At 34.9% G+C, this 17415-nt stretch overlaps 1 protein-coding gene across 1 annotated transcript; it reads right to left on the bottom strand.

Moving 5' to 3' along the window:
* Window positions 1-632: 632 nt before the first annotated feature.
* Window positions 633-10721, bottom strand: Cylc1 (cylicin, basic protein of sperm head cytoskeleton 1). The gene is made up of 5 exons (XM_013024974.1): window positions 10626-10721; window positions 7046-7243; window positions 4169-4952; window positions 3447-4072; window positions 633-665 (listed from the first exon to the last, which is right to left on the bottom strand). The coding sequence occupies exons 1-5, from the start codon at window positions 10719-10721 to the stop codon at window positions 633-635; spliced, it is 1737 nt and encodes a 578-aa protein (XP_012880428.1).
* Between the last annotated feature and the right edge of the window lie 6694 nt (window positions 10722-17415).

The raw sequence follows: 17415 nt of genomic DNA on the forward strand, positions 1-17415 counted from the left end.
CTTAGAGGAAGTGGCGGGTTCTGACTAAACTGACCTAATAGGATCGTAGTATCATCAGCCATCACCTGGGATGAAGTACACATTCATGTATCAAGGATGATCAGATATTGAGAGTGAGGCCTCTCACTAAACTGATTTAGTAGATTTCTTGCCAAAACTATTTTACAAGATAGACTTAGGAGAAAAATTGTGAGTCTGGTTATTACTTGATTTAACAAAAAATCATTGCTAAGGGTTAATATCTAAAAGTAGTTATTTTCCTTTTAGAAGTGTGGAACTCTCTGGCTCCTCACATTCTCTATTAACCTTTATATGTGCTAAGTTAAAAGATTTTTAAGAACATAAGATAGAGACATTCAAAGGGAAGTTACTATATTTTATCACAAACTCAGAAATGATTCTAGAGTGTAGCTTCAGAGAATAGGGTTAATTTTGACGTTATTTTTGTTTCAGTATTTAATACAATGAATAGAGAACCTTTTTGTATAATACACTAAGATTATGTGAAAACTTACTGTGATAACCATGCAACACCTGCTTTTATTTATTACAGTTACACAGTAGCGATGCTTATGTTAACAGAACATGCTCTAGTAAAGCCATTCTGGTAAAACCAAGTGCTCAGATGCTGTTTAAAGTAGCTTGTGGATCCATTCTGCTTCAGGCTGAGGAATAAAATAGAAAGAGAAAATAAGTAAAATGTCATAAATTAGGGAGTTCTTGATGTGTTATGGATTATGCCAAAATACAGAATGTCAACAATGAAAAGGATCTTAGATATTAATTTTCTTATTTCTTCTAAAAATGAAGGTCTCTGGTCTCAACTTCACACTTACTAACTCAAAGAAGATGAAATTCAGAAATGTGGATAACAAAAAGCCTGTGAATAATTCTAATGGCCACTGAAGTGGTAGAGGTACTAAATGTTAGTCTCTTCACCATTTTAAAAAATAGGAATCAGTCTATCACCCAGTCTATCAATTAGTCTCAGTTCTCACTATTTTAAGTATATTGATGGAGTAGAACTATTAAAATTGAGAATATGCTGTTAAAATATATATTAAAAATTACTAATAGCAACTCCAAATTTCATCACAACAAAAGTATGTTTAAATGTTACTGTGTAGTATTTGTACACATACACACATTTCTTTCTTAATTATGATCTTATAGTAATTTTCCTTATTTCTCTTAATATTATAGTGTTATCTTTCCCCTATATATATTTTCTCCAGGCTTCATCACTATAAACATATAAGCATATATGTTTATAAACATATGTGCAAACGTTTGTTTATATACATATAAATATATTAACAATGTTTCACTCACTTGTTATGTGTAGTTTGTTTTTTTCTTTAATCATTTTTGTCAGAATACATTTCAGAGTAAAATTAGTGAGTAAATGTGATTTTCTCATTAACAACTCTTCCTATTTGTTCCCGTATGTGCACAGAAGATGGTTAAGCCTAATTATATTTGTCCCCTTCTGCAGTTAGCAGCGAGCAAATGTAACTCAGTCACTGAAGCCACACTAGTTATAAATTGCATAAAGATAACATAAAATTATATTTGATATATTTATATAACATATAGGTAGAGTCTATTTTTTGGCCAGTACTGGCTTGAACTCAGGGCCTGGACATCATCTCAGTATTTTTACCCAAGGCTTGTGCTTTGCCACTTGAGCCATAGCTCCACTTTTGGCTTTCTGCTGGTTAATTGGATGCAAGACTCTCATGGATATTTCTGTCAGGGCTGGCTTTGAACCATGATCCTCAGATCTCAGCCTCCTGAGTAGATAAGATTACAGGAATGAGCCACCAGCACAAGCTGTTATATGTGTAATGTATCTTGTGGCATTATCTTAGATATTAAATTATCTCACAGAGGTGCTTTGTTACTATAGTTAATATTTTCATGGTTTTTTCTTCTCCTTCCCTCCCTCTGGACCTCCCTCCCTTCCTCCCTTCCTTCCTTCCTTCCTTCCTTCCTTCCTTCCTTCCTTCCTTCCTTCCTTCCTTTTCTTTACTTCTTTCCCTCATTTCTATGTAAGGTGCTGAGAATCAAATCCAGTGCTAGATAAGCACTCTAACACATCCTTAAATCCTGAGCCACATCCTTAACTCCTGATTTTTTTGGCAGCTATGTTTTGAACTCAAGATCTGATCATTTTCAGATAGGTGCTATATCACTTGAACCAAATCTCCAGCTATTTTCATTTTTATTATTTTTCAAAAAGATATTTTAACTATGCATTGGTTACCCTGGACATCAGTCCTCCTATTGACTCTTCCCAAAATGCTGTGATGACTGTTTCTGCCACCATGTTCATATTTTCATTGGCTAAGGTAGGGTCTTGAGAATATTTTGCCAGGGTCAGACTCAAATTACAGTCCTTCTGAACTTTACCTCCTGAATATGTAAGATTACAGAAGTAAGGTGCTGAATCCAGTCATGGTTTGGTTATTTATATTTATCACTCACTTCCTGCATACATTATCTGTCCCTATACTTTTTTACCTTTTACTAGCGACAGTTTTATTTTATTCTCCAATCTTTTCACTAGCACTCTCAATTCACAGTTTGGTATTCTGTTTTATATCCTATGTTTCTGAAATATTTGGGACAAGACTAAATCCAGATTTTAGATACAGGAAGAAAGAACTAAAGAGAAGTATAAGGAAACTAGGGGAAAGGTTACAAATATAATATTTAAAGATACTTCAATATTCTAAGTTTAGCATGACAGAAGACTTCATTCCTACTATGTTGAAAACAGACAATTTATACAATGAAAGTATGTGTCTCTCATCCCAGCTACTGCAGGAAGTGTAATACAGAAAGGTCATGGTCCAGGCTGCCTCACAAAAAGCAAAAACTTATCTCAAAAATAACTAGAACAAAATGGGCTGTAGACAGGGCTTAAACAGCAGAGTACCTGCCTAGCATGGGAGGCCCTGTGTGCCATAAAACCTAGAATTTGAATAAATAACATGTTTCACACATCCGAATTTTTGTGTATTTCTACCTGTCATGTCTGGACTTTGGTTAATTGGATGTTACTGTATTTAGTATTCAGTGAGTTCCTAGAAAATGCCTTTACATCTCACTTAAATCTGCCCTTGTAGAAGTTTTAGTAAATTTTCATTTTTTTCCTTAGTGTAGAACAAAACAGTTAACACTTTTTGTAAAATGACCCTGTTATACTTAAACTGCAAGTTATCTCTCTTAGTAGTCAAAATTTTTTTCTCTTAAAATGTTTAACCAATTCTGTAACTTGTTTTAGTCATTTTGAAGGATTCATCTTTCTCACCTCTGAATCCCAACCTTGGCCAACATTAGAGTAAAGAGAACTATTATTTAGAGAATATATACTATTAGACTTTTAAAATTTCTTTTCTTTAGAAATCCAATTTGGCATAAAATAAAATGAATAAACATACCAAAGGAGCATATCTTGGTTTTGGAGGTGGAGGAGGCATGTTGCACTGGCAGATACGTCTGATCTTAGGTGATTGTAGATAAAGATCACAAGGAGGAAGTGGTGGTCTTTCCCTTGATGAAGGAATTCTACTTGGAGTTGACATTTCCCCCATTTCTCTGAAAGTGGTCTTTTTGGCTAGTAGTCTGAATCCTTTCTTTGCTTCTGCTATTTCCTTCCTTGAATCTATGGATGTGATATCAGAATCATCAAATTTCTTAACCTTAGACAACAGTGAGTCTGTGGGTTCAACATCAGTAGATTCTGCATTGTTCTTGACAGTTCTTGAGCCTTTGTTTTCATTCTTTGAATCTTTCTTACCCTTCTTTAGCTCTATGTCAGACTCAGTTTCAGTAGAGACTACATTCTTCTTCATATCTTTCTTTTTGTTACCTTCCTTCTTTGAATCTTTCTTAGCCTTCTTTGAATCTTTCTTAGCCTGTTTTGAATCACTTTCAGATTCTGAATCAGCATCAGTAGACTCTGAGTTCTGAGGAGGCTTCTGTATGTTTGGTTTCCTTTCCTTCTTGACATCTTTCTTACTCTTCTTTGCATCCTTTTCAGATTCAGAATCCGTAGTGCCTGTGTCTTTCTTTTCATCTTTCTTTGAACCTTTCTTACCCTTCTTTGGATCTTTCTTTAAATCTTTTGAGTCTTCAGATTCAGCACCACCATACCCTGTACTTTTTTTTGCATCTTTTAACTTATCATCTTTTTTTGAAACTTTCTTGCTTTTCTTTAAATCTTTCTTTGAAACTTCTGGCTCTTCTGAATCATCATCACTAGAGTATTCATCCTTCTTTGAATCCCTTTTCTTATCACCTTTTTTTGCGTCTTTCTTACCCTTCTTTGGATCTTTCTTTGAAACTTCTGTATCTCCAGATTCAATCTCACTAGACTCTTCATCCTTCTTTGAATCTTTTTTCTTGTCACTTTTCTTTGCATCTTTCTTACCCTTCTTAGTGTCTTTCAAATCTCCAGATTCAACATCAGATCTCTTCTTTGCAGACTTCTTTAAAGGTTTCTTTGAATTGTTCTGTGAGCAATTTATTGTCTGCTTATTAAAATCAAAGTATGTAATATCAGACACCTTTAAACCCTTCACGAGTTTCCTATTCAAATGACTCATTGAGCAAGACCTTGGTTTGTTGTAATCTTCCTTTAGGATATTCTTGAAATCTATCTTTGGATTTTTATTTGCATATGTGGATTCAGTATCTGTCTCCTCAGAATTTGTTGGTTCTTTCTTAGCTTCCTTTAGTTCTGTTTTTAAGGTTGCACTACAGTCTTTGGATTCTAGATTTGTTTCTGATGTGGTCTTTGACTTCTTAAATAGTTCACTTTTGTGTAATGATTTTGATGGAAATTTATCTGCTTCATTAGTTGTTTCAGATAAAACATTTTTCACTATCTTTTTGGATTCTGGACTTGTTGCATGTGGATCTCTTTTGTTCTTTGAGTTTTCTTTCATTGTTATTTTACCATTTTTGGGCTTTTTAATCTCTTCCACTATAGGAAGGGTTTCACAAGCATAAGAGTATATGGATGGAGTTTGTTTCATGACAAGTACAGAAATTGATGGTGTTTGGAGAAGTTCTCTTAAAGAATGCCTCATCCACATATCAATTGACATATGATCTTTCTCAATATTATTTTTGTTTTGTTTCTGAAAAAGATGGGATAATATAATGACAATCATTTGTGGATTACTTACATTTTTATGTTGCAATGTAAAAATAGTTTATCTTTTTATTAACTATTTAAAATTGTGTGTGTGTGTGTGTGTGTGTGTGTGTGTGCGCGCGCGCATGAGTGGCCAAAACCCCAGTTTAGAAATTAGATGACTTTAGGGGAGACAAAATTTTTAATAATTCATATTAGGGTTAGATCAGGTCCACAATAATCCACAATGTCTAAGTCGTACCTTCAAATTAACAGTGAATTCCTTTTGGAACTCAGAGAACATTTTGAATACCTTTCTTCTACATGTTAGCAATAAATAAGATGATCTTGAATTTTGTCATGTTATTCTTAGTGTTTATGCCTATTCTGATTTCATTTATGCTTTAAATTTCTCTGGTAAAATTTATAATCTGACCCCCTTCACACTGAAATACTGAAAAAAAAGGATATAACAAAAATATTCAGTCAATATTAATTTTTGTTGTAGTGTTTTTAATACATTTTATTGTAAAAATAGTATACAGAGGGGTTACAGTTGCATGAATAAGGTAATGAGTGCATTTCTTATTGAGCATTCTAATCTCCTCCTTTGTTTTTCCCCTACTGTCCCTTCCCTCCTCACCTCCCCAACTCCTCCCTCCCTCCCTTTACAAGTTGTAAAGTTCCTTTTCAACATAGTGTCTTGTACATCTGATTGTTACAATTTATCCCTACTTAAGCATTTTGTTTTTTTCCTTCCCCTCCCGAAATTAGAAAAGTGTATATACAAGATGCAGGGCACCAGAATCAAATACAGTGAAAACAAGGGTTATACCATGGGGGAAGAACATACAAAAGAAACAAAAAAAATCACATAGTAGATTATAAGTACATTAAGAACAATAGCAAGCAAGGAAAAAAAAAACACTTATGTCCCTATCTTGGGATTTATTTCACTTAACATCATCTTATATGGCCATATGTACATAGCTTTTGATCTTTTCTGCTTGTCCTAGACATATATCAGTTATTGCAAATAAGGGAAATCATGGGACTTATGTTTCTTTGGGCCTGGCTTACTTCACTGAATATAATTTTTTCCAAGTCTTTCCATTTCCTAATAAATAGTGTTTTTATTTTTACTCACACCAAAATATTGAAAAATGTAATTATAATATGTGGCTACAGAGATTGATTTACATGTTAAACTATTTCATCTAGTTGTGTTTTTGGCTAATTAATAATATAACTCCACTTTATCGAAACAACAGGCTGGGCGCTGGTGGCTCACGCCTGTAATTCTAGCTACTCAGGAGGCTGAGATCTGAAGATCGCGGTTCAAAGTCAGCCCAGGCAGGAAAGTCGGTAAGATTCTTATCTCCAATAAACCACTAGAAAAGCGGAAGTGGAGCTGTGGCTCAAGCAGTAGAGCACTTGCCTTGAGCTGAAGAGCACAGGGACAGCGCCCAAGCCCAGAGTTCAAGCCCCACGACCGACCAAAAATAAAAAAAAGAAACAACAGAAAACATAAATCTCCTGGTATCAAATGTGTGGAATTTCAGATGAAAGAAAATGGAAGCCATAACACTTTAAGATTGGCTCCTGTTCTAATATTCAATCTTTAGATATATTTGCCAATAATAAACATTTACTCATAGACACTGTCATTATCATTAGGTTTTCCTGCTTACCTAGCCTATTAGAAACAAAATAACTTCCATGTGGTGGACCATGTGAAAATAATAGTTTATTATAAAGCAGATAGGTGCAATCTACCGAGAAATATAAATTTAAAAACCTGCTTTTGCCTGGTCAAATTTAATTCACATAAACCTTACTCATATTTATATATGTTACATAAACTTAAATTAGGTCTAAAAATGATTTTTTTCAACTCACAAGAACCATGATTTGTGGTTCTGAAGGGCTTGATCTCTCTTTTCTATCTGGCACAGATGGTTTGGGAAATGTCAAATTAAAATGCTCTTGATTCCATGATTTTTCATTAGTTTCGCTTACTGAAAAGAGAGAAGATAATGACTTTGAACTGGTAGGTGGACTTGTATCATCAAACAATATAGTTGAGTAAGAAATATACTATTTAGGATAATATACTATTAAGATAAATAATGGCATAACTTAAATGTATACTTATAATCTCTGCAACATTGAATTATTTTTAAAATGATATTTGTAGTTATATTTTTACATTAAACCATGTTTATAAGTATTTCTTAAATCACAATGAAAAATACTCTCATAAGTTAATAAGGATGGAAAATAGAGAAAGATTCAGTGTTTCTTTTTAAGTGTCTTCATTTTCTCTTCTATTTTGATTTTTTTCCTTGCACCATTTTGATGAGATAGCAGGAATTATTGCTTGTCATTCCTATAATAACTAGCATATTAAAAGTCTTGACTAATAGAATCTGAGATTTTAGCACCCGCTTGGCCTCAGTGTTGTCCCAAGTCAGAGATATATAGGACCATAAACACAAAATAGAACATTCAGTTCTAGAAACTGATATTTAAGGAATTGTGCATACATACTTAAGGTCATACACAATAAATCATTAGAAAGAGCAAATTAGTTGGATAATATGTCAACACAGGAATTGGGGAAAGCACTCAGAATACATCTAGAGTTGAGGATACTAATGAGATATGCCATTACTCTCTTAACAAAATAGAGCCATTATATATGACAGTATTTTTAGCAATAACAGCATAGCTGGACCTGCAGAAGCTATGTGGTATTTATTATATGTGATGCCACATGTGAAACACTTTATGACAGTTGGCATAATTCTTATTTGCAAAACTATATAACACAATTGACTAACAAATGTGAAAAATGAAGCATAAACAGGTTAAATTTCTTGCCATAAAATGTAAAGATAGTAAATATCAAAGAGTTTGCCTTCAGAGTTCATGTTCTTAATCATATTGTTACATAATGTTTTATGTTTCCTGCAGGAAGAAATGAAACCATTGGCCAAAAAATTCTATTGTAGTAAATTTTCAGTTCTGTATAGTAAGAACTTTTCTAAAATATCAGCTTTTCAACAATTACTTTCATGTTTTTATATTTGCCTTCCCTATTTTGGATTTTGTAATTGTGATATTTAAACACAGGAATTTATTCAGACAAGCTGATCTGTAGTATGAGGAAGACAAATAAAGTAAATCTTTCACTTTATATGACCAAGTAAATCTTTCACTTATATAAATACTTTATACAAACTTGACAGCATTTTATACCTAAAATCCAATATAATAATGTGCATATTCATGTGTTTATTTGCATTTTGATAGAAATTAAGGAAAATCTTGCTTTACCACATTTAATAGAAGATACTGATCATTTGTTGCTAAAATTATTTTCAAATGTAAAATATTGAATTTTGAAGACTAAGTTCTCACTTTGACAGGGATCATCTGATGTTCTGGTGTTTATTTCATCTCTGTAAAAAATTAAAAAATGCTATAATTGAAATTATGTTATATCTAGTAATAATCAAATTATTATCATGAATAATGCTTCAGCAACATGAAGAAATCTTAGGGATTATTTCATCAACAAATTCTTAAATATAAAACAAAATAAGTCAAAATAAGGGAATGTATTTGAGTAAACCTTTTTACTTCCTGAAACTATAGGCACTTAACACAAAATGTAGCCTATTCTCATCTTTAAATAAGTACTAGTTTACTTTAAAAAAGACTTTAAAGATACTGAGTCATAAAATCCTGTGATTCCCACTTAAACATAATCTTCAGAATTAATGTGGAATATTTTAGAAGCATAAGGATATATAAGAACTGATTCCAGATCTATGAGTAATGACCACTCAATGGGTTAATGAAATCTGTATTTAAAAACTCTCCTGGATGAAATTCATAATCAGATACTTGGCTCAGGTTAATAACCACTGTTTTGGACATTGGTAAAAACTGAAACTTCAAAGATTTCTTATATAGTGTTTATTTATATTTTTTCCTTTTTCAAAGGAACAGATCAATGTGCTAAGACTACATTAATTCCATAGAGTTGGTAGAATAATATGATGAGCTGCATCTTTTGAAAGTTAGTAGTTGAAAATTGTTGTTGCTGTCTGGATTGTTGTTTTCATGCTCTGATTTTTAGATCTTTATTAATTTTGACTAAAGCTATATATTTTAAATTTCCATTTTAAAAATTATCAGTAAACCATTTTAGGTATATCAACTCAATATAATGCACCTATAACTCAGAATCAGTTGTAAAACTTGAGTAATGGGAGCTACAGAGTAGGACACTGAACAGGCAAATTCATTCTCCAAGTCTGCCTCACCACTAGTCTGGCCCCAGTGTATTTCCTCAGCACCAGGCCAGCCCACACAGAGTCAAGCTTCAGGACTGATCCACTGCCAGACTTATTCCCACTGCCACTGTCTAGTCAATCCTGCATCACTCAAAGACCTCAGCTCTACACAACACCCATGGCTGCAGACTCCTCCATGTCCCTAACACGGAGAAGGCTCCTATAGAAAGAATTTTCAGATTGTTCAAGACCTAGGCTGGCCCCCACAGTCACAGAATTCAAGATGACACTCACAGACGCCAGGAATAGGTTGATCCTTAATGTTCCAGGCACTATGCTAATACCCATAAATCTAGCCTTTAGTCCATATTTCAAGAATATAGACAATAAGCCCATCCAGTCCTCCCTTTGAAGTCCCACATTAGTTGATGTAGTGTCAGACCAGTTCATCTCTTCCGAGTCTTCAGATTTATACCACTACCAACACAGAAGCCACAGTTCAAGACTCTAGGTCAGGACCCTTGTGCACAGCCTCAACTCTAACTTATCATCAAGGTGAGATTTATGGAATATCTCTGGGCCAGTCCAAGTTATGTCAGACACTAAAATAGAAGCTGCAGATCAAACCAGAGAGGATTCTAAGGCACAAGCTCAAAGGCTTCCTAGTGCCAAGTGGGCTTGTGAAACCCAAGGCTAGAGACCAGTAGACCCAGAGTCCAGGCAGATTCCAGTATTTCCCAATGGTAGGCCAGCCTTTGTGGCTCCAGGCACCAGGGCTACACTTGTGGACCCAAGATCCAGGCTATTTTCCATGACTCTGTCATCTAAGCCTATACCCATATACCCAGCCTCCACACCAGTATCTGAAAATGTAGACATATTATCAGACCAGCTCCTGGGGTTGAGATTCCAAGCTACCTAAGTTCCTTTTTCACATACATAGCCCTAGACTTCAGACCCATGCCAGTGCTGGCCAGATCTCAGATCCCTAAATCCTAGACAAATATATATATATATATATATATATATATATATATATATTAGACATATATATCCATATTCATCCATCCATCCATCCATCTATCCATACATACATACATATGTACATATATCTTGCTTCTATCCAAGTGCCATGTGAATAGTTTCAAATCCAAGATCCAGAGAGAAATCATTACTGAGCTAGCTGGTGAGGACTCAATGTCCAGGTTTGCCTCTAAAGATACAGGCACATTTGGTGCAAGACTGTTCTCTGTGTTTCCAAATTGGCCCATTAATACTCCTGTAGACCCATTCTCCTGTCTCATTCATGGATTTTTTGTCATTGGGATAGCCCTTAGTACTTTTTCTGAAGAACTAGATTCAAATATACAATATCTAGATTAGCCTCCCCAAACTAAGCTTCAGGATGAAGTTAGATCAATACTCCAGGCTATTTCAAATTGTTCTTAAACTCTTGTACATACAGAGTCCAGACAAACCTAGGAGACCATGATATTTAGGAGAATCCATGCAAATTGAGGCTCTATGCTCTGTGCAGATCCAGACTCTAAATATTACCCCTTGGACTCAGAACACAGACCCATTCCCACAGACTCAAGCTCCTGGCCATTTCCAAATGCATATCAAATATCATGGATTCATACTCTAAGCATATTTCCATTACTCCAAGTGTAAGAGTCATCTTATTATCTGACTAGCTCAGATTTAGAGATCATTCCAGTGCTGTTACCTCCTGTGGACTTAGACTTCAGATTAGCAATCACAGATCAGGATCCAAGCTTGTCTATATATTTGGGAAGTAGGTCCACTCACCTGTTGATCCAGGAACTGAGACAGGTTGCATGAGGACTATAGTAGCAAGATTACCTGTTTCAAATGGTTTCCATAGAATATCTTGATAAACTGACCATTGGTAAGGGGAAATTCATATGAAAAGAAGTCATAAAATTAGAATAAATTCATATTTTTAAATGTGCAGATAGTAACACACAGCCACAAAGATCATAAATAATCTGGGAAACATGACACCATCAAAAGTACAAAATAAGTACCAGTAAAACCAGAAATGAAAATTTATCAACTGAAAAAGAATTCAAAATAATCACTTTAGAGATCAGTAAACTATAAGCAATTATAGACAGGCAACTATATAAAGTTATGAAAAAGGTGCATAAACAAAATATATAGAGTTCTAAAAAGGAATGGAAACCATAAAATACAAAACAAGTCAGGGATCTATAGAATAATAAACTTAAAAAATTCCCAAAATGATTGAACAGTAGACCAAACAGAGAAAGAGAAACAATGAACTTATTAGTGAAGACAGGTCATACAAAACTAACAATCTGAGAAATAACATTAAAACTATCAGCATTAAGAAGCATGTGAGAATTATGAGAGACTGTCAAGCAAACTCATGTCTACATTATTGGTGTTCCATAAAGAACAAAGAAAATGAAAGCAACATAAGCTTATAGAATGAAGCAACAGAAACTTTCCTTATCTGGAGAGAAAGGGAAATTAACACTCAGAACTGGAAAGACCAACAAGTGTAATACATTTAATATAAATTTATCTTAAATAAAATATAACAAAAATTTTGAAGGCTAAAGGTAAGATAACAATTGAAAACAGTAAGTGAAAAATCAACTCATTTTAAGGCTAAGAAATATTTCTAATGATAACTAGAAAATTAATCATGGAAGTGGGAAGATTGGAATTGATTCTATGAATAAGGAAATATATGAGAAACAAAGTGGAAACAATATTTTGAAGAAAAAAAAAGGAGAAGGGTATATGAAATCAGGAAGGAGTTGCCGAAGTGTACAGAGAAAGGCAATAGAGAAATGGAGCAAATAGTCTAAGACTCCAATACTGGCTTCTTAGTTGAGAAAGGAAGCTGAAGATATTGCCATAAATTAGGTTAGATGGCCATGATGATAGACTAGAAATTGTAGCTGAAGAACAAGCCCACACTTAACACAAGCCTGAAAGACATTTCAGAGATTGGTATGACAATCATCTTGAGAGGGTGTATAATATTGAAACTAAGATACTCTGGAAACTTAAAAAAAGGAATAATCATAGCTCTGAAAGTCTTGGTACACCTTGCTTCAATGTCTAATTAGAAGATGGCCACAAAAAGTGGCCATGGAGAAAATCAGGGTCTAATGTGAACGAACTGGGAAGTTTAAGCATCAGGAAGTTCAGGAAGTAAAGGATGCAGTGATTAGAGATTTTACTTTCCCTAGCAAGAATTTAGTTCCAATTGCTAAGGATCATTATAAAAATAGCATATCAATAACTGTTGAAGTACTTGAATACTAGCAGCTGGCAGTGAATACACTGCCAGACCAAGTTGTCATTCTTATTTATTTTTGTTGGTCATCAGGCTTGAACTCTGGGCCTGGGTGCTGTCCCTAAGCTCTTCAACTCATGGAGAGCACTCTACCACTTGAGCCACAACGCCACTTCTGGCTTTTTCTGTTTATATGGTGCTGAGGAATAGAACCCAGGGCCTCATGCCTGCAAGGCAAGCACTCTACCACTGAGACGCCTTCCCAGCCCTAAGCTGTCATTTTTAAGCTGTAAGATATTATGAATATAACAATAAAGCAAATTTTAAAATTATATTATGAATAAGATCCACAACCTCCTCCTCTTGCCATGTAGAGAACTTCTGGACATGGTCTAAACGAACTGAAGCGGGCAACCTACCTCCAGCTGAATGTGTTTACAGCTAGGTTGGAATAAAAGCTATGAGACCCAGTCATAAGAACCATGATTGTTATACCTTTTTCCTCCAACAAGGTATAGAATTACTGGACAGCATGAAAGTGTTGAGTCTAGCATCTAAAGTGCCTGTGTTCCAAAGCTCCCTGCTTCCAGTGCAGAACTCAGTGTTCAAAATGTCCACCAAGTATCTGACTATTCAGGTGACACCTCTAGTCCTGGAACTTTCTTCTCCTAGAATACAAGCTATAGAGTTTCTGGAGCAAGCGGGAACTTACGCAGCCCACAGGGTGAAAGTTTCCTTTATCAGGAGCCATTCCTCTAAACAGAGGAACTTTTTTTTTTTGTCAGTCATGAGGCTTGAACTCTCGGTTTGGGAGCTATCCCTCAGCTCTTCAGATCAAGGCCAGAACTCTACCGCTTGGGCCACAGCGCCACTTCTGTTTTCCAGTGATTTATTGGAGATAAGAGTCACCGGTGCCCGGCCAGAGGAACATTTTTAAAGTGAAAGCAGTCCAGAAGCATACAGTAGAAACCTTGATTTTCCCAACCCTCATCGTCTCTTTGTAAACTAGGAAATACAAAAGACTACAAGTAGTTTTCAACTTTCTAAGTGGTGCTAAGGATTCCATGTGGACAAATATTTGGCTACTGCATAATATTCCCAGTCCAATGATGAGAAGTTACATCTTGGACCTCTCACTACATAGACAACAACTTGAACATTGAGGATATTGTCATTGAAAATTTTGAGGATTAAATTTTCAAAAAAAAAGCCTTTGCCTCTATGTGCAAGTTCAATGTAGAACTATAAGTACAAAGTAGGGCAACATGATTCATCAAAAATTGACCTCATATATTCACATCCTCATCTGTGGGATGGTATGGGGAGGTCACAGAATCAGAGGAAAAAGGGTGAAAAAGTGCAACAGTGAAGCACACTGGCTGCATCTGATATTGATGAAAGTGAACTATGCAACTCATGGGTGGAAATGGGAGAGAAAGAATAAGAGAGAATGAGCGAACAGATGACATTATACAAAAGGAAATGCACTTATTTCCAGATGTATGTAAAGGTAACAATAATGAAGTAAATTGGGGAAAAAATGATCTTGATAATGACAGATATTAATGATAAGGGAAGTAGATGATATCCCAGACAAAGAATTTGAAAGATTTGCTGATTATAAGAATAATCAGAGGGGCATCGGTAGCTCACACCTATAATCCTAGCTACTCAGGAGGCTGAGAAGTGAGGATCTCGGTTCAAAGCCAGCCCAGGCAGGAAAGTCCACCAGACTCCTATCTCCAATAAACCACCAGAAAACTGGAATTGGTGTTGTAGCTCAAGTGGTAGAGCACTCTCCTTGAGCTGAAGAGCTGAGGGGCAGTGCCCAGGACCAGAGTTCAAGCTCCACAGCCAAAAAAAAGGATAATCAATAAAAGTAAAGAAATCATTAATAAATGACTGAGTACATTGTAAAAGAATACAAACAATGAAATGGAAGAAAGAAGGAAGATAAACCAGCATATGAAAGACAAATTTAAGCATGATACAGAAGTCATGAAAAAATTCATGTTGAAATTTTGGAAATGATTACTTCAAAAAGACAAATATAAAAGACCTTCAAGTTAGAGATACACTATTAAGACAAAGATAAGATAAAGAAGAACATAAAAAGAATGAACAGAACATGTAAGACCTCTGAAAAGACTAATATTAAAAGACCATTTAGCTGGCCACTGATGGCTCATACCTATAATTCTAGGTACTCAGGAGATTGCTATCTGAAAATTATAGTTCAAAGTCAGTCCTGGGAGGAAAGTTTATGAAACTATTATCATCAAAACAACCACAAATGGGACTGTAGCTCAAGTAGTAGAGAACTAGCCTTGAGCAAAATAGCTCAGGGAAAGTGTCCAGGCTCTGAGTTTAAGCCCCAGGATTAGCACCCCACCTTCCAAAAAAAACCCACCATTAAGACAGGAACAGTAGTTCATTCGTCTAATCCTAGACCCTTGGGAGGATGAGATTGGGTGGATTGCTGTTTGAATCCAACTCAGGCAGACATCTTCAAAGACACCTTCTTACCCAATATCTACAAACAGTGACTTACAACTGTCATATTAGTTAAAAACAGGATTATTGCATTTCTCCATCAATCTTACTTAGCAGAAAAATCAATGAGATTTTATCTCGACAGAAAGAAGCCAGATTTGGTGGTGTGGGTCCTGTCATCATAAATATAGTGACAAGTGAAAAATAGGAGGACTGTGAGGCAGGTACATGCTTGGGCAGAAAGCATGACACTCTGAAAAACAGAGTGTGCAAAAAAAGATTGAAGGCATGTTTCAGCAGTAAATCACTTGACTAACAGGAACAAAATGCTAGTTTCAAACCCTATTATCATAAAGAAAACAAGACCACTAATAAAAGCACATAAGTCATGGGCATTGAAGAAAATGTACCAAGGTCAGGAAGCTTGTAGAATGCCAGATAAGCTCAGCGGAGAACCTCTTTAAAGCATATGCCGAATACATTAAGTGTATAGAATAATGAAAGAATATCAAAAATTAAAAAGAGATTAGGGAAAAACAAAGGAGGGGGTAACAATGCTCAATAGGAAATGAACTCATTACCTTGCTCATTTAACTGTAAACCCTCTATACAGTATCTTTACAATAAAAATATATTAAAAACATAAAAAGAGATTTGCCAAGTCACATATACAGGAAAACAAATTATACTAATTAGAGACTTGCAATGGAAACTCCAAATGCAAAGAGAGCATGCAACGGTTTATGTCAAGCACTGAAAGAAAGTAGTTGTCAACCAAGAATACTGCATCCAGGAAAGGTCTTATTTATTATTTGACAAGAAAGTAAAACCCTCCATGCTAAAACAAAAGGAATTCATGAACCAGTAATCCAACACTAAAGAAAGTACTTAAACCATCCTACACAATGAAGAGGAAAATGAATACAACCATAAAAACACAGAAAAATAAACTTAATTAGATGAGTAGAAAAATAATGTGGGTTTTTTATACACCAGCAATAAGAAGATGGAGACTTAAATCAGGAAACAACTCTATTTGCAATACCCTAAAAAAAGAACACATGGAAATTAACTTATCTGAAGAGAAGAAGGACTTCTTTAGTAAAAACTATAAAAGTTTGAAGAAGGAAATTCAAGAACACACTAGTAATTGGAAAGACTATCTGTATTTCTGGGTTTGAAGAATTAATACTACTAAAACATCAATACTGCCCAAAGCAATCTACAAATTTAATACAATACCCATCGAAATCCAAACATCATTCTTCAATGAGGTAGATAAAACAATAAAAAATACATATGGAACCACAAAAGACCTTGTAGGGAAAGTATTGCTGGTAGTATAAAAATATTAAACTTTAAACTCTACTATAGAACGATAGTAATGAAAACAGCTTGATATTGGCACAAAAGGGGTCTGAGGAACAAAATATACAGAATGAAACCCACAGACTTAACACCATCTAATATTCATTAAGGGAGCCAAAATCATAGGCTGGAAGAAAGACATCTCTTTCAACAAACAGTACTGGGGGAATCGGATATCAACATGCAGAGAACTGAAACTAGATCCTTATATATCACCTTCAACCAGCATCAATTCAAAATGGATCAAAGAACTTAATGTTATCTCTGAAACCCTGAAGCTACTACAGGAAGGGGTAGGTGAAACATTAGGGCTCCTTAGCACAGGTAGAAAATTTCTGAGTAAAGATGCAGAAGCAGAAAAAAAAGTCAAGGAAAGACTTCGTAAGTGGAATTGCATCCAACTTTAAAGTTTTTTCATGGCAAAGAACATCAGTAATAAGCTAAAAATAAAACTTAGAGAATGTAATATTTTTGCCAGCTATACATCAGAAAAGAGCCTGAGAACCAGAATATAGAGCTTAAAAAATTAAATCCTCCAAGAACCAACAACTCTATTAATAAATCGGTTAATGAGCTAAAAGGAGACATCTCAGAAGAGTAAATGAAAATGTCCAATAGAAACATGAAGAAATGTTCAATATCTCTGGCCTCAAATAAATGTGAATCAAACAGCACTGAGACTCCACCTCACCCCATTTATAATGGTCAATATGAAGAAGATAAACAGTAACAGATGCTGGTGAGGATGTGGCCAAAAGGGACCCCTATTACACTGTTGGTGGGAATGTAAGATTGTTCACTCTGGA

The sequence above is a fragment of the Dipodomys ordii genome, unplaced genomic scaffold (assembly GCF_000151885.1).
Source record: "Dipodomys ordii isolate 6190 unplaced genomic scaffold, Dord_2.0 Scaffold80, whole genome shotgun sequence".
NCBI classification, from domain to species: domain Eukaryota; kingdom Metazoa; phylum Chordata; class Mammalia; order Rodentia; family Heteromyidae; genus Dipodomys; species Dipodomys ordii.